General features: G+C 48.7%; 1 protein-coding gene across 1 annotated transcript in view; it reads left to right on the top strand.

Annotated features, from left to right (window-relative positions):
* The window catches only part of LOC119965330 (solute carrier family 22 member 5-like), a 137,106-nt gene that overhangs the window by 87,024 nt on the left and 31,332 nt on the right, over window positions 1-18,750 (top strand). Inside the window, exon 5 of the mRNA XM_038795950.1 lies at window positions 11,060-11,186. Coding sequence (XP_038651878.1) covers window positions 11,060-11,186 — 127 coding nt within the window. The remainder of the gene's footprint in view (window positions 1-11,059; window positions 11,187-18,750) is intronic.

Here is an 18,750-nt window from a genome sequence, read left to right as displayed (position 1 = left end):
CTCTACCCTGAGAAAAAGTCTCTGACTATCCACCCTGTCTATGCCCCTCATAATTTTGTCGACCTCTATCAGGTCGCCTCTCAACCTTCTTCATTCCAGTGAGAACAAACTAAGTTTATTCAACCTCTCCTCATAGCTAATGCCCTCCATACCTGGCAACATCCTGGTAAATCTCTTCTGCACCCTCCCCAAAGCCTCCACATCCTTCTGGTAGTGTGGCGACCAGAATTGAACACTGTACTCCAAGTGTGGCCTAAGAAATCAGGAGCAGGCCGGGTGTATTGCAGGGCGCAAATTTCTATTTTGGCCTTTCCCACTATTTACCCGGTGCGTCCAGATCAGCGCTGGTGCAATGCGATCGTTAAATCGCACCCACTGGGTTTAAACTTAGGGCATAGGATTTGAGTGAGATAAAGATGATAAAGATGGGAGGAGCCAGGTCTGTACCAGTTCTCTAGCAGCCAGTTTGGAGTGAGTTCTCTGGAAGTTGTGATCTGAACAATAGTTTCTGCAAAAGGCTGTCAGCTTAAGCAGTAGTCTGGCACAGACAGATTCTGTAGCCTGTTTTCTGACAGGATCGCTCTCTCTTCAAGCAATCTTTTAAAAATAATTCTCTATCCAAAGATGGTCAAATATTTCTGTTTGCTAACTCTATTTAGAAGTGGTTTTGGCCCTAGATAGGTTTTGCTCGATTGGAGATAAAGAAGGTAGCAATTATGAGTTTAGTGTTTCATTTTATTATTAAGCATTGTTTAACTTGTAATTGTAAGATATATGTCTGTTCTGTTAAAGGTAGTTTAAAACTGTGCTAATAATAAAGTTCATTTTAATATACCGTATCCCTATTTGTGCATGAATTCACTCCTGGAGCGAAGCTCAGAGGAAGTTCCAGGATCTTGCCGTGCTTGTCCACAGATCTGACTGCGGCAAGGCAGGTTAATAGGGTAATTATGATGCCAGAACGGACACTGAGTGTCTTTAAGACAGAGATAGATAGGTTCTTGATTAATAAGGGGATCAGGGGTTATGGGGAGAAGGCAGGAGAATGGGGATGAGAAAATATCAGCCATGATTGAATGGCAAAGCAGACTCGAGTGGCCTAATTCTGCTCCTATATCTTATGGTGTTATGGTCTTTATCAGTCGTGGCATAGATTATAAGAGCTGGGAGGGTATGCTGGAGCTGTACAAAATGTTTTGGTTAGGCCACAGCTGGAGTACTGGGCGCAGTTCTGTCACCTCACTACAGGGAAGATGTGATTCCGCTGAAAAAAGTGCTAAAGAGATTCACCAGGATGTTACCTGGGATGGGGGTTGAGCTTGGAGGAGAGGTTGGATACGGTCAGGTTGTTTCGCATGGCAGACGAGGCTGAGAGGGGACCTGATTGAGGGGTATCAGATTGAGGGATATGGATAGGGTGGATAGGAAGGTGAACAAAAGCAATGTGAACAAGGAATAGCAGTTAAAATATGTTCAGCTCAGTCCATATTGCAATAAATCTTGATTTTTGTCACATCAGAATTTGTGCAAATGCCATAACTCTGAGTGGAACAACTGAGGTTTAATTCCTAACTTGCTAAAGGCTGCCTAGGCAGGCTGTTTAAAAGACCCACCACTGTGCCATCCCAGTTATCATGGGAAAAGAAGGACCCTCACCGTCGCACCTCATCATCCCCAAACCTCCTTATTCTCCACACTCTTTCCCCTTGCCCCATCTATGCATCTTATGACACCCCCCCCCCCTTCCCCCACACACCCAGACTCTGCCCTCTCATGTCCCAATGCCACCATGGCTCCTCCAATCAATTTATGCCGATACACTGCATTGAACCTCTGAACAGTGACAGTGGAATATGTTAAAAGAAGCATTGAAAAGTTATTCATTGATATCTTTCCATGTTCTTAAAATCTTCTTTTAACTACCGGCCAATAAAAGTGTGGCAATCAACCAAGTAATTTTAGCAGAAACCTATTCATCTTGTGTCAATAGATATTGTGTAATCGAGAGCATAACTCAGCGAGCAACAACTGTCAAGCAAGCAAAGCTTTCCCTGGTGCTCAGGTGTTTCAGTAGTCCAGTGGATGTCTTGGCTATCAACCAAGTATACAAAATGAAGCTTAGATGAGAGCCCAGAAATCCATTAAACTTTAAAGGATCTGGATGATTGGCATATGTACTGACCAGTAGTAAAAAGGAGTTTATTTTAAGAAAGTGGAAAGTTGTCAATTCCTTTCTTAGTTTTTTTTTACAAATACGGTCACTTTAGGCTTCATTGCTTTTATACAGTATATAGTGGGTAAATAACAATAGCCTGAGCGAAGGGGGATAGTTGGTGGATCACTGGTATCCTTCCGCATCAGGAGCATGAGTTAGGACTTGTCTTTCAAAATCTTTCCTCGTGCAGACTATGGTTCATTACATCTCTGAGGTCTCCTGAATCACAACTCTTTGAAAATCTGGCACGATCATGAAAATTGCGGATGACCAGCAGCAGGTCAGGAATGCAGGGTGTCAGCTCGCAACTCTAAAAATCATACGTTCTGGGGAGAGGGTTGGAAATCCCGGAATCAGGTCCTGGCTGTAATGTTGAAAGGTCCACCGAGTCTCCCCAGCACCTCAAAAATCGAACTGATAGATTTCCTCTTGAAAACTGGCCCTGGTGTGTACTAAATTAGCTGCACTGAATTTGAAGAAGGGTCAGGCACTGTAATTGTCTTCAGCATTTCTGAGTTGGGGGGCAGCAAATCAATCCAGCCCATCCCAATTCTCATTGCATATCAATTGAAAATTGGCCTCGGTTGTGATCTTCCAATCAGAGGCGGATTTACACTTTTGTGGGGCCCCATGCTCATCTTCATTTCTGCCCGCCTCCCTCAGACGGCTGCTGACCCCGACTGGCTGGCTCACGTTGTGGGTTTTGCCCGGCACCTCACCTTGAAGTTGCTGGCTGGCCAGCCCTCCTCAGCTCTGGCTGGGTCGAGTCTCCCCTCGCCTGCTCCCCTCAGTGCTGACCCTGATTGGCCATCTCACCACCTGGAGGTTTTCTCCCAGCCCTGGTGCCACACCGTTGCTGGCTGGCCGCAGGTGGAATCACATGTACATGTTGTGTTGAAGAAAGCCAAACCAGAGTTAACTGTAGGGGAGGCAGTGGCATAGTGATATTGTCACTGGACTGGTAATCCAGACACCCAGGGTAATGATCTGGGGACTCGGGTTCAAACCGCACCATGGCAGGTGAGGGAATTTAAACTCAATAAAAGATCTGGAATTAAAAGTCTAATGATGGCCATGAAGCCATTGTCAATTGTCTCATCTGTTTCACTAATATCCTTTAGGAAAGGAAATCTGCCATCCTTACCTGGTCTGGCCTACATGTGACTCCAGGCCCACAGCAATGTGGTTGACTCTCAAATCCCCTTTGAAATGGTGTAGCAGGCCACTCACTTGTATTCAACTCCTACTAAAACGCAAAGGAATGAAACCGGACGGACCACCAGTAAAACGACTGCCAACCCTTAATATCATCTGGAGGCTTGTGCGAAAGCAACAGCCTGACATGGTTATACTCACAGGATCATACCTTACATACCTTACATTCTCCACTATCACCATTCCTGAATATGTCCTGTCTCACCGGCAGAACAGACACAGCAGAGGTGGCGGCACAGTGGTATATGGTTGGCAGGGGGTTGCCCTGGGAGTCCTCAACATCAACTCTGGACCCCATGGTTAAACATGGGCAAGGAAACCTCCTGCTGATCACTACATACCGGCCACCATCAGCTGATGAATCAGTACTCCTCTATGTTGAACACCACTTGGAGCAAGCACTGAGGGTGGCAAGGGTTCAGAATATGCTCTGGGTGGAGGACTTCAATGTCCATCACCAAGAGTGGCTCGGTAGTACCACTACGGACCCAGCTGGACGGGTCCTAAAGGACATAGCTGTAGTCTGGGACTGCAACAGATGGTGAGGGAACCAATAAGAGGGAAAAACATACACAACCTCACCAATCTGCCTGCTGCAGATGCATCTATCCATGACAGTATCGGAGAAGTGACCCATGCACAATCCTTGTGGAGACAAAGTCCCGTTTTCACATTGAGGATATTCACTCCACATCATATGGATGTGAGATTGGAGATAGGCTCTGCCCAACCCCCCCCCCCCCCCCCCCCCCCCCCCCCCCCCCCCCCATGGAGGTTGGACTCAGCCCTTCTGGCCGATAAAGCTTTCTGCGAGAAAATATCGCAGGCCATAGAGGAGTATTACTAATAACCCTCCATATTCTGGGAGGCACTGAACACTGTGATCAGGGGTGAAATGATCACTTCTAAAGCACGGAGAGATAGGGAAGAGAGGGTGGCTGGGCAGGTACTCGACTCCATACTGTAAGTGGCCGGCGATACTCCAAGGCCCCGATCGTAGAGTTCCTGGCGGAGAGGAAAAAGCTACAAATGGACTTTGCCCTGCTCTCCACGAGGAAAGCAGTGCATCATCTCTGCCAGGCATGGGGGACCCTGTACCAGCGCAGAGACAAGGCCAGCCACCTGCTGGCTCGCCAGCTGAGAATGCAGGCAGCCACGAGGGAAATATTGCAGATTCGGGATAACAATGGCAGACTAGCAGCCGAGCCAGAAAAGGTCAAGGAGGCATTTGAGACCTTCTACCGGGTGCTGCACACCTCCGAGCCCCCAGCAGGGGACTTGAGGATGAAGCAGTTCCTTGATAGACTGAACGTGCCGGTTGTGAGGGAGGATAGGAGATGGGACCTGGAAGCACCACTAGAAATGGGAGAGATCATGGAGAGTATTAACTCCATGCAGGCGGGGAAGGTGCTGGGACCGGGCGGTTTCCCGGCGGACATCTACAAAAAATGTGCGATGGCATTGGCCCCGCACCTGCGGGAGATGTTCAAAAATTCACTGGCGAGGGGCACCCTGCTACCTATGCTAGCACAAGCCCCAATCACACTGATACACAAGATAGAATGCAAGTCCTACAGACCCATCTCGCTGCTAAAAGGCTAGAGGACTGTGTTCCAGAGGTGCTAGCAGGAGGCCAAACGGGCTTTGTCAAGGGTAGACAGCTAACATTAAATATCAGGTGCCTGCTGAAGGTGATCATGACCCCATCCAGGAAGAAAATACCAGAGGTGATTGTCTCACTGAACGCAGAAAAGGCCTTCGACAGATTCGAATGGAAGTACCTCATAGAAGTACTGGAGCGGTTCGAGCTTGGAACGGGGTTCACCGCTTGGGTGCAATTCCTGTAAAACGCTTCCACAGCGAGAGCACGGACAAATACCACCAGCTCTAAGTACTTCCAGCTGGACAGAGGCACAAGGCAGGGATGCCCGTTGTCCATCTTGCTTTTTGCCTCAGGACACAAGGATCCCAAAAAGACTACTGCAGAGAGCGAGAACCATTGGGGGCCTAGCCCTCCCAAACCTGCAATATTACCACTGGGTGGCAACCATGGAGAGGGCAAAGGGGTGGATAAAAGAGCAAGAAACCGAGTGGGTGCTTATGGAGGAGGGCTCCTGAAGAGGGACCTCCCTCCGGGCTCTAGCAATAACCACAGGTTCACGCCCGCGACAGTGGATGCCACCTTCAAAAGGTGGAGGTAGGAGACAGGGGACACTGACAGACAGGGACTTCTACATGGACGACAGACTGACAATGCTCAAGGAACTGACAGAGAAGTCCCAGCTGACGGGTGGTTGGGGGGGGGGGAGGTGTGTGTGTGTGTGTGTGTGTGTGTGTGTGTGGCGGGGTGAACTAAGATACATGCAGATCAAAAACTTCTTACGCAGGGAAATGAGGACATACCCACGACCACCACAACAATCACTGCTGGAGGACCTAGTGGACATGGACTCCTGGGGAAGGGGAATTGCGGCAACATGTATGGGCAACTACTAACGAAGGCTAACACCCAGCTGCCGTTCAATCACAGGCTGGCAATTCTTCATTTGGACCACCACGAACAGTGGTTCTCTGCAGGAAATAATTTGCCTACTTAAGGGTCTCAGCTGACATTCGGGCAATAGGGTCTCTTCCCCCCCCCCCCCCCACACAGGCAGAATCAGGGCGGGGGAGGCAGGGAGTAGGTAGGGTTCGTCCCACACCTCTCACCCAATCAAACCAGCCCCCTGACTCAGAACGTCTTACCACATGGACTGCAGTGGTTCAAGAAAACCGCTTACCAACTTCGGTGCAGACTCGATGGGTCGAATGGCCTCCATCTGCACTGTACGTTCTATGTTCTTCTCATGGGAAATTAAGGGTGTGCGATAAATGCTGGCCTTGCCAGCAACGCCCACATCTTTTAAATTTATTAAAACTAAAATGGGGAACATTAAATTCTGTCCTTCCTTTGCCTGTTCCCCAGAGAGCAAAGTCACAGATAGTTCTGCTGTAGCAACCTCCAGTGAAGACTTTGATGGAGTGGTTGTGAGGAGAGCTGTGGACAAGTGTTCCATGGGCCTGCACAGCAGAGCGTTTGATTTATTCTTGGGTCTGCCACAGAGCTTGATAGAATTTCTCCGCGTGTCAGTTCTACATTCCTCATCCATGGGAAATAAGCTCTCAGTGTCTACTTTGTCAAGCCCCCTAGTATGTTTCAATGAGATCACCTCTCATTCTTTCCAGAGAATATAGGCCAAATTTACTCAGCCTCTGATCAGGGGGCAACCTTCTCTTAGGAACCAATCCGATGAACAATTGGACTGAATTCTCAGGGCTCTGTCCATTCACTTTTTTGAATGCTTTCCTTTTGAAGCTTTTAAAAACTTTGGCCAAGTCTTCAGCTTGCTACAGGTTTTCCTTCCTTCCAAAGCCCATTAAAAAGTCTCTCTTCAGGCATGACTTTGTTCCCCATCCCTATACGCCCCACCCGCCAACCCCACTTCATCCTCTGCTTCCTGCTCCATATTCTCATGGGCTTCCTGGAAAATGCTCAAAGTTATGTCATTGTAGACAGGGCCGGCTCAAGGTACCGGAAACTCGGGCAGTCGCCCGGGGTGCCATGTGCTAGGGGGCGCCATCAAGGAGTGCGTGACCGGCGTCAGAGACCCGGCGCCGCGTAAAGCATGCGCGGTGGCCACCCTCCCCCAGGCCGCCCCGCACAAACATGGCGACCCCCCCCCCCCCCCGACCCGACCCCCCCCCCCCCCCCGGACCCGACCCCACCCCCGGACCCGACCCCCCCCCGGACCCGACCCCCCCCGACCCGACCCCCCCCCGACCCGACCCCCCCCCGACCCGACCCCCCCCCGGCCCGACCCCGACCCTACCCGACCCCCCCCCCCCGACCCGACCCCTCCCCCCGACCCGACCGCCCCCCCCCCCCCCCCCCCGACCCGACCCCCCCCCCCCCCCCCCCCTTGAAGGGCGCCGAAGTTCAGCTTGCCCGGGGCGCCAGCAGCCCTAGGGCCGGCGCTGATTGTACATGTAATAAATGCTCCTCTGTGGATCTTTGGACACAGACTTGTGAAGTTCAGCTGCATTCCAGCAGAGGGTGCTAGAACCGTGTTCACTGAAATGCTGAAAGGCTTCAGCTAGATTTTTTGATTATCTTGCTTGTAGCTAGCTAATTATCCATAACTAAAGACTCTGAAATATGCCCTACATTTGGTAAGTCAACTGGGCAGTAATTACCTGAATTGGCTTTGTCTCCCTTATTAACAACGTGTTCAACATTCAACTTATCTTGTTTTGGCACATGGGGTGGGATTTTCCATGACTCCAGTGGCATGTTTCGTGGCAGGGGAGGCAGCCGTCATTAGCCAGCGGCAGGATCTTCTGCTCACCCCCCCCCCCGCCCTGTTATTTTCCCATTGTATGCACTCTCCGCCACTGGGATACACGAGGTGGCGTTTTACTGCTGGATGGGGAGACCACCAGAAAATTCTAGCCACAGCCATATTAAGGCGCCTCGGGTTTCCAACTCTCCAGGGTTGACTTGGAGTCTCCAGTGATTGAAGAGCGATCCCCAGGATACTGCAATTCCACAAGATAATAGTTTTGCGACGGTGGCCTCTTTTCAATTTTAACAACCGCCTCCTCTTCCACCTTAAGGTGTTGTCTCATTCTCCACTCTACATTGGTAAATCCCACCTTGGATACCACTCCAGCCTCAGGAGCCCGTTCATCACCCTTCACTGGACGGCGAGCATGCACCCTGCTCAGTAATTGGCTTGCAAGTCAGCAATCGCATTGGGCATCAAGCCCTGATGTGGGTTCTGGACCCAGAAATGTACCAAACATTGGGGTGACAACTTCAATCATAAATTAAGCCCATTGTTTTTCTCTCCACAGACCTTGCCAGACCTATGATTCACAATTTGCATGTTTGTTTTGTGCCACTGTTCACTCTGTTGCAGGTCAGGACCAGTTGCAGAATGACTTCCAGCCCCTGCACCACAGCCACATTCCCCAGCTGTTAGGACTGCAGGCTGACATTAACTGGTCCTCTCCTCCCACAATTGTAGGCCCCATGCTGAGGCCGTACTTAGTGCTGGTCGTGCAGTATTGCCTATATCTGGAGCAACAGTTTCAGGATAATTGTCCATCACAATTCCCAAGGCTATTTTTAGAGGCTATGAAATATAACCCCAATTATATCCTGACATATTTATTTTCTATTTTTGACCAGTTTGCAGCCTAGCTTCCGTCAATGTTATTGCCCTGACCTTCCAGGAAACAATATCTTCCAGTCCTGAATGCCTATTTCCAAATTCCGAGCTTTGTGATATTTTTAACGTTATTGATTTCCTCAGCTTTTGTTTGCCTAAACTAGCTCTTGGGTGGGATTCTCCCTTCTGGGGACGAAGTCCCCACGCCCGCCAGAAAACGGACGGGAATCACTCTGGACTTTTTCCTCGAAGGTCCAGGGTTATTATCCGTTTTCCAGGGGACTAGAAGAGCCCCGGCATGCATCCCACAGCTCTGGCTGCCGGCGGGGCCCAGCTAGCCAGACTGCGCGGCCGTGCATGCGTACGGCGGCCGCAAGCGGATTCGCACTTGCGCGCGGTGGCCATCTTGGCGCAGGCGCCGCCGACATGGCCACAGTGGGCCCGTGCGGATGAAGGTAGGTCCCTCCCAGATCACGATGGCCCGCCGATCGGTGGCCCTGATCGCAGGCCTGGCCACCGCTGAGGCCTCCGCTGGAGTCAGATACCCCCGCCCCTCACCAGGACTGCCACCGCGGCCACAGGTCCAAGCTCCCGCCAGGTGGTACCACATGTAAACCATGCCGGCGGGAGTTTGGCCGGTCGGCCTGTTCCAACGGCCCCCGACAGGCGCCACATCGAATGCGCGCGCGGGGCTGACGGGTCGGCGGAGAATCGCGGAAGCACCATCGTGTCGGATTTCCGGCGTGAATGGCTATTCTCCACCCCCGTGCCGGGCCCCATTCCGACGAGGAGGGTCGGAGAATCCCACCCCCAATCTTCATTAGTCTTTCACTTGCTTGTGTCAACCAACAAGATATTCATCAATTTCATGTTCCCCTTGGTAGATTTTCTTTCCATAATGCTGTTTGTTTAATGAAGAGTGCAGGAGAGAATAATAATAATAATAATAATAGCTTATTGTCACAAGTAGGCTTCAATGAAGTTACTGTGAAAAGTCCCGAGTCGTCACATTCCGGCACCTGTTCGAGGAGGCTGGAACGGGAATTGAACCCTCGCTGCTAGTCTTGTTCTGCATTACAAGCCAGCTGTCTTAGCCCGCTGTGCTAAACTAACCCCTAATGAGAGAATGGCAGGACCAGCATCAGGCATATCTAAAACTGAGCTGTCAACCTACTAAAGCTACAACACAGGGCTACTTGCATACCACACTGAGGAAGCGGCATGCAATCGGACTGAGTTAAGCGAGCCCACAACAAATGGATCGGATCTAAGTTCTACAGTCCTGCTATATCCAGTCATGAATTATGGTGGACAATTAAACAACTCGTGAGAGGAGGATATCCCCATCCTCAGTGATGGGGGAACCCAGCATATCAGCACAAAACATAAGGCTCTTCAGCCCAGAAGTACTGAGTGGATCGTCCATCTCAGTCTCCTCTTGAGGTCACCAGCAGCACAGATGTCAGTCTTCAGCCAATTTGATTCATTCCACATGTTATCAAGAAATGGCTGAAGGCACTGGATACAGCAAAGGCTCTGGGCCCTGACAATATTCTGGCAATAGTACTAAAGACTTGGGTCCCTGAACTAGCTGCACCCCTAGCCAAGCAAGTGCAACCACAACATTGGTATTTACCCAGAAATGTGGAAAGTTGCCCAGGTATGTCCTGTGCACAAAAAGCAGGATAATCCAAGCCCAGCTAATTACTGGTCCATCAGTCTACTCACGATTATCAGCAAAGTGATGCCCAGTTTGGGTTCCGCCATTATCACTCAGTTCCTGACCTCATTGCAGACTTGGTCCGAACATGGGCAAAAAAGCTGAACTTCAGAGGTGAGGCGAGAATGACTGACTGCCCTTGACATCAAGTGGTGCGGTTGACTGAGTGTGGCATCATGGAACCCGAGCAAAATTGGAGTATATGGGAATCGGGGGACTCTGCACTGGTGGAGCTTTACCCAGCACAAAGAAAGTTGGTTGTGGTCAGTTTCAGGATGTCGCTGCAGGAGTTCCTCAGGCTAGTGTCCAACCATCTTCAGCTGTTTCATCAGTGCCCTTCCTTCCATCATAAGATCAGAAGTGGGCATGTTCGCTGATGACTGCACTATGTGCAGCACCATTCGCCAACAACACATGGGCTGTAGTGGTTCAGGAAGGTGACACATCACCACCTTCTCAAGGACAATTAGGAATGGCCAATAAATGCTGGTCTAGCCAGTGATGCCCACATCCATGATTTTGTGATTTATGAAAGTATCTTAAAATACATATTAAACACCATTGATCCCAGTCCTTGAATTTGAATAAGATTCCATGTTAATATCTGATATTAAAATTAATTTTAATATTAACAGTATCATCCCAAATCCTTTGCACGACCTTTGTGATCTTTTCTTAAAATAACACTTTTATACCCAGGTTAATCCCTGAATCTCCACGCTGGCTGCTGTTAAAAGGGAAGGTGCAGGAGTCTGAAGCAATACTGAGATATGCTGCAAAGAAAAATCGTGTCACTCTACCAGAGATACTCTTCAGTGATTTTGAGGTACTGGCACATGCTAAAGTGTATTTGTTTTTGGTTTGTTTATTTAACCCTTTAAAGGGGCTGTGGTAGTCACCACTGATGTATTATACTGTTTATATGGGTTTTACGGTAAGGCCCCTGTACTACAGGTATGGGGGTAGATCCCTGCCTGCTGGCTCCGCCCAGTAGGCGGAGTATAAATATGTGTGCTCTCCGTACAGCAGCCATTTCGTCAGCTGCTGTAGGAGGCCACACATCTCAGTGTAATAAAGCCTCAATTACATTCTACTCCCATCTCGTCTTAATTGATAGTGCATTAGGGGCCTGCCCTTTAACTGTCAATTTTTCTCAGCCTCTCTCTTCTGAAGGTATTGATTCTTTGCTATGTTACAGTTCTATTGGCGTCAGTCATCTTCCTTGTCCAAGTGACTATTCCTTTTTTCATGTGTGTACCAAAATAATTAATGCTTTCAGGTTGTTTGGCCATCAAGAATCTCAGCTAATTCCTTCATCACCCACAAGCATGTACTTTCCAGCAGGATCCACCATATAGCCACCAGCGGCAGCATTTTCCATGCCCGTTGGTGGGATCTTCTTGTCCCACCACTGTCAACGGAGAAGCCACAGTGGGGGTTCACCATCAGCAGACTGGAAGGTCCCAACAGCGGGAAGGGCCGGAGAACGCTGGCCTCGGAGTGAGAATCTGGGCTTCTTAAGAGAACTACAGTGCCGCCATCTGCATAAAAAGATCAAATAAGGCTTATTTGCTTCATTGCCACAGTAAATGCTGCATTGATTCACTGAACTCATTCCCATTCTTTTTTTTATGTTGTTTTGTCCGACAGTCACTAATTCAGCACTGGGGCTAAAATTATATGTCTTAACTAAGGTAAAGTCGCCATAGTCCCAGATGACCACAGGCTGCTTTCTCCTTTGAGGTGGAGAGCTGGCTGGTGGTGGTTTAACTGGAGGATCACCACACCTCAGGTGAGGGGCAAGGTTGAGAAGTTCATGAATAACCTCAGCTGGTATGGGAATTGAACCCATGCTGCTGTCTTTGCTCTGCGTCCCGAACCAGCTGAATAGCTAAGTGAGTTAAACCGCAATTATATAGGGCCTTGATGAGGCCACACCTAGAATATTGTGTGCAGTTTTGGTCTCCTTTTCTGATGAAGGATGTTCTTGCTCTCGAGGGAGTGCAGTGAAAGTTTACCAGACTGATTCCAGGGATGGCGGGACTTTCATATGAGCAGAGATTGACTAGGTTAGGATGTTCTCGCTGGAGTTCAGAAGAATGAGGGGTGATCTCATAGAGACTTTTAACAGGACTAGACAGGGTAGGCGCAGGGAAGATGTTCCCGAAGGTGGATGTGTCCAGACCCAAAGGTCACAGTCGGAAGATTCACGGTAAACCATTTCGGACAGAGATGAGGAGACATTTCTTCACAGAAAGAGTGGTGAACCTGTGGAATTCATTACCACAGGAAGTAGTTGATGCTAAAACATTGAATATATTCAAAAGGCGGCTAGATACAGCATTTGGGGAGAATGGGATCAAAGGTTATGGGAAGACAGCAGGATTAGGCTATTGAGTTGGATGATCAGCCATGATCGTGATGAATGGCGGAGCAGGCTCGAAAGACCAAAAGGTCTTCTCCTGCTCCTATCTTCTATGTATCTATGTATCTATTCAATGGATAAAATCCTTGAGCCAGTGAGGAATAGTTTCTTAATTTCTAAAGATTTGGGGATCAGGTCACATTTGCACTCTTCCATCTGTTCATTAACACATGTATTTTATTGGTGGCCCCAGATATGATTATATTCTTTGTTTATACTATGCTTTCCTCCCTTTTCAATTCTTTCAATTTTCTTGTGGCTATTTCCTCAATGTCCAGTCGTCTTCTCCAGGCAGTATCTTCAATTATTTGATGGGTAATAATTCCTGGCCCATGCCAAGATTTGGGGTCTTGAGTTTGGGTGAGAATGTAGGCTGCATGTTCCATGGGATTGAAGTTGGTGCTGTTGGCGTTATCCTGAACCAAATGCTAGATGTTTGACCATCTGAGTTAACTGGCCCCACTCCCCAATATCCATTACTGCAAATCTTGGCCCCCAAGTCAATCTGACAAGTAAGCTGATTCCATATTTCCAGCTCCGCAAATTATACTTTTGCATGTGCTCAGCATATAAACCAATTCCCCTTTTCACTGTGACTTTCTTTACTGCTATTAACAATCAGTCTCCATTTGTCACCCCAAAAATGCAGATTTTTCTTACCGGCACCTTATAACTGAGCGCGAGGGATCAAGCAGGCAAAGATATATTCAGGGCACCAACAGAACAGTTCGGGCATCGGAACCGCATCTTCAGCAGTCCAATGCACCGCTCAATTACATCAGAGGTGCAGTGTGGGCCTCATTATAACGGCTCTCCCACTCGGTCTCAATCCTCTGCACCGCCGTCACCAGCCAGGACCTCAGCGGGATTCCTTGTCCAATAAGAACCAGCCCATCATCCTGGGGTGGTCCTCGAAGATGCCGGGGATCTCCAAGTGACCCTGGATGTAGCTGCCATGCACAGTCCAGCATCTGTTGCCCATCCCTAATTGCCCTTGAGAAGATGGTGGTGAGCTGCCTTCTTGAACTGCTGCAATCTACTTAGTGTAGGAACACCCACAGTGCTGTTAGGGAGTGAGTGCCAGGATTTTGACCCAGTGACAGTGAAGGAATGGCGATATATTTCAAAGTCAGGATGGTAAGTGACTTGGAGGGGACTTCCAAGTGGTGGTGAACTTCCAAGTGGTGGCGTTCCCATGTATCTGCTGCCCTTGTCCTTCTAGATGGTAGTGTTTGTGGGTTTAGAAGGTACTGCCTGAGGAACCTTGGTGAGTTCCTGCAGTACATCTTGTGGATGGTACACACGGCTGCTGTAGTGCGCCGTGGTGGAGGGAATGAATATTTGTGGAAGGGGTGCCAACGAAACAGGCTGCTTTGTCCTGGATGGTATCAAGCTTCTTGAGTGTTGTTGGAGCTGCCTTATCCCGGCAAGTGGGGAGTATTCCATTACACTCCTGACTTGTGCCTTGTGGAAAGTCTTTGGGGAGTCAGGAGGTGAGTTACTTGCCTCAGGATCCCTATCCTCTGACCTGCTCTTGTAGCCACAGTATTTATATGGTCAGTCAATGGGAAACTCCAGGATGTTGATGGGGGATTCAGTGATGGTAATGCCATTGAATGTCAAGGGGTGATCGTTGGATTCTCTTATTGGAAATGGTCATTGGGTCATTGCCTGGAACTTTTGTTACTTGCGACTTGTCAGCCTAAGCCTGGATAAATGTTTTGCTGCATTTTCACGTGGACTGCTTCAGTGCCTGAGGAGTCGCGAATGGTGCTGAACATTGTGCAATCATCAGCGAACATCCCCACATCTGACCTTATGTTGGAAGAAGGTTATTGATGAAGAAGCTGAAGGTGGTTGGGCCTCGGACACTACCCTGAGGAACGTCTGCAGCGATGTCCCGGCACTGAGGATGACTGACCTCCAATAACTGCATGGTTGGGTATAATCAACTGGTTCAGTTTTCCAGAGTGAATGGCACCGACAATCCCTGTCCTTAAACCTGGTTGGTCAATAAGAATTTTTGGGGACTATAAGCTGACCATAAATCAAGCTGCCCGGGTCACTCGGTATCTGATTCCCGAATTAAAGACCTCTATGCTAAACTGGTGGGGGGCTTTACTTATTCAAAATTGGACCTCCGTCATGCCGACCTGCAACTTGATTTGGATGAGGAGTCTCATCAATATCCGCAAAGGCCTCTCCCAGTATAACAGAATGTGTACGGCATTGCTCAGCCTGCGCTATCTTGCAGCACACAATAGAAAATCTCCTCCAGAGAATCCCCATGGTGATGGTTTACCTCGGCTTCTTGCTACACAAGAATAACACGTGGCCAGCCTAGAGGAAGTAATGCAGAGGTTTTGTGATGCAGAGATCCACCTAAAATGGGAAAAATGTACTTTTCAAGCTTCATAAGTGACGTATCTAGGATTTCACATTGATGCAATAGGGTTGCACCAATTGAAAGAAAAGGTCAAAGTCATACGAGACAACCCTGTACCCAAAATGTCAGCGAGCTTAAAACCTTCCTCAGTATGGTCAATTACTGTGGAAGGTTTATTTCAAATCTAGTCACAGCATTGGCACCTTTTCACTAGCTATTCAGGAAGAATCAGCGGTGACAATGGGGAGAGCCGCAAGAAGAAGCCTTCCGAGTTGTGAAGCAAGCATTACAGTCTTCAAACCTCTTGGTGATTTTGATCTGGGGAAACTGACATGTGATGCGTCCCCTCACAGTATAGGGACCATCTTCCCCCACAAGATGCTAGATGGTTCGGAAAGCCCTATTGCCTTTGCCTCATGACCCTTGCTGAAGCAGAATGAAACTTCATTCAGATTGAGAGCTTAGCAGTTAGAATCAGTGTGAAGAGATTCCACCATGTGTAGGTCGAGGGTTTGACATAGCCATCACTGGGCTTGCTTTTTAAGGAAAGATAAGCCCAGAGAGGATGCAGCATGGGCCCTGCTGTTGGCGGCTGACAACTATGCCTGGGACGTGGGAGTCACTGGCACGGGCCCCATCACCTCCTCCTCCCTCGGGTGCCTGATCACCCCCAAAATACTCCATGGGATGGGGGTGTGAGGGGAGCTATCCCCAGAGGCAGCCCCCCATCTGGTGTTGCCGATCCTGGAGGTCCACTCGAGTCTAGACCAGGCTCTGCATGCTCAGAGCCATGGAGCACAGAGTGTGGGCCATCTCTGTCTGGGACTGCGCCACATCGCCCATTGACTGTGCCACCACTTTCTGAGTCTGTGCCACATCAGCCAACGACTGCGCCATCTCACTCTGAGACCTGGGCCACCTCCCTCTGTGTCTGCGCCATGTCGGCCAGCACCTGGGCAATGCCGCAGGTATTCGTAGCCATGGCCTGCTGTGACTGGGCCATGCTCAGAAGCGCCGCTGCAATGTCCAATGCTCTGGCAGATGGCTGCCTTTGAGAACGCAGTCTTGATGGGTGCCTCAGCCAGCACCTGCACAGAGTGCCCCAGGCCTTGATCCATAGCCACCCTTGCTTCCAGGGCCTCCACCGTGGACGCCAACAGCGCAGTGTTTCCCAGGGTGGCATGCATCATTGGCACCTCCTCCTATTCCTGCACACGGTTGGACTGCTCCAACCTCACCTGCAGATGCTAGATGTTCGCCGACAACCCCTCATGTAGTCCCTGGCTCTGCCACTGCATCCCCACTATAGATTGGACTGTCCGTTCCAGAAGCCGAAACTTGTTTGGAGGGCAGCTAGTCCCTGGGGTCGGCCTGCCATCCGACCATCCACCCCCTCGGGAGTTCCTACCTCCACCTGATGCACTGGAGCAGCTGTGGGTCCTGGGAGTCTCTTCACTAAAGGGTCTGGAATGCACTTCCTGGAAGTGAGGTGGAGGCAGATTTAATTGAGGTATTTAAGAGGGCATGAGATGATTACTTGAATGGAAACAACGTACAGGAGTACAGGGAAAAGGCAGGAGAATTACACTAAGTCATGGTCCTTATTTGGAGAGCCGATTCAGACACGATGGGCCAAATGGCCTTCAGTACCATAATAATTCTGGGATTCTGTGCTCCAACTGTACAAGGGGTTGGCCGAGCATGATGCAAGTTGAAATGAGTCAGAATGCCATCTAATTCAGGGATTTTCGCAGTCAGGAACACTTCAGTTGAGAACCTCTGACCCTGGATAAAGGTCATGGGTTGCAAGTCACTCTGAGGTGCCTGTGTGAACACCTCCATGGAAAGGACAATCTGGAACGTCTAAACTCTTACTGCCAGGAAGGATTCACATCCTTCCTGGCAGTAAGAGTTTAGACGTTCCAGATTGTCCTTTCCATGGAGGTGTTCACACAGGCACCTCAGAGTGACTTGCAATCCATGACCTTTATCCAGGGATTCACATCCTTCCTGAGCCTTTGTTCTCACCTTGGATGACCCTTTGAACTCTTTCACCACCTCAGATCACTTTATTACCATGTTTGCAACAAGAGGAGTCTCAGACATGTGCCACGATATGTCATTCTCTATAAAATAATAATGTAGAGAAATCTTATACAGAGACACTTATGACTCACTCAATGCACCAGGTGACATGACAATCGCGAAAGTGTTCTCATGGATTTGGCCACCACTGCCACACCAGGAAGGATAACCTCCAATCTCTGCCCAAAGCTCTGTGTCAATTTGGAGCTGGGCTTTTCCATACACATTGTTGGCGACGACAGGCTTTCTAACAGGCCTGCCACTGTACCAAGCAGTTCTGTGTGCCTGTCCGTCAGCCTTTCTTTTTATGTCACCACATCAAGTCCTCATCTCAGCCCTGCGATCTGATTCACCATTCCCACTCTTCCTTCTGTTCATAAACTTTTCCACAACGTCTTCCACCAGCTGCTGCAGGCAGAATGCAGCTCGATTTTAAGAAATACTTTTAGTGGCATGAACGTGGGGCCACTGCCGAGGTGCGTCGCCACTCGGCAGCAAGTTTAGCACTAAGCCACATGCAGCTATCACAGTTAGCAGGCTGCCTGCATAACTTTGGACAGACATGGTTTAATTACGCGTTATGCTCAGAGGCAATCAAGTTTTTAACCCTGTGTGTTTAACGCATTTTCTTTGAACACCTCTTATTTATTAGTTTTTTAAAATATTAGAGATTGGAAAGTCCTTTCTGACTGGGCAAGATATTAGTAGGCAGGAGGTTATGAGGTTAAATCTCCAAGCGTATGTCCAAAAAAAATGGTCAATCCTCAGTTTAGCCCTCTGTTAATGATTGCTGGCACTGTGTCCTGCATTAAGACATGCTGTGCTCTGCATATAATGTGAAGGCTGCCACTAGAGAAAAAAAACTGGCAAGCACCCAGAAGTCAGGCCTTCTAAAAAGCACGTGATTTACAGGAATAGGCTGGGCCCTGCACAGTTGTCAGGGAGTTTCCTCTTAGTTAGTAATACATTGCTTTCATACTTTCATACTATTTTGTGGAGACATATATTTACCTGATACTTTAAGTGTAGTTTATTGGTTTGAATTTCAAGATGCATTTTTCAATCAACTTCACAAATGTTCCTTGCAAATAATTTCTCCCAGGGGTACGGAAACTATTTCTTGTCTCCATTATTGTCGTAGGATCAGCTAAATGACCCACCGAATGGGAACCGAACCCGAGACATTTCTGTTTTTTTATGGTTCAATACTTCACCCAATGTGCATTTATCCACTTGGATATTAGGATAGCTAATTTATTGTTTCAAAAAGAGAAGCAAATTTAGCCTCACTATCATTTATATCATTTTGATAAATAAAAGGTTTTCTGTCTGTTTATTGCTCAGAACAATCCACAACACACACAATGCTGATACTGCAAATCTGCAGCTTCAAGATCCACATTAAGTAACACTATTACCCCTCTTCCTCTTCCTCCCCTGTGTCTATAAAAACTAGGATTTAAAAAAAATGTAAGTGTCGCATGCTAATGTTAT

The sequence above is a fragment of the Scyliorhinus canicula genome, chromosome 4 (genome assembly GCF_902713615.1).
Source record: "Scyliorhinus canicula chromosome 4, sScyCan1.1, whole genome shotgun sequence".
In the NCBI taxonomy this organism is placed as follows: Eukaryota; Metazoa; Chordata; class Chondrichthyes; order Carcharhiniformes; family Scyliorhinidae; genus Scyliorhinus; species Scyliorhinus canicula.
This window is presented reverse-complemented; position numbering and strand designations above follow the sequence as displayed.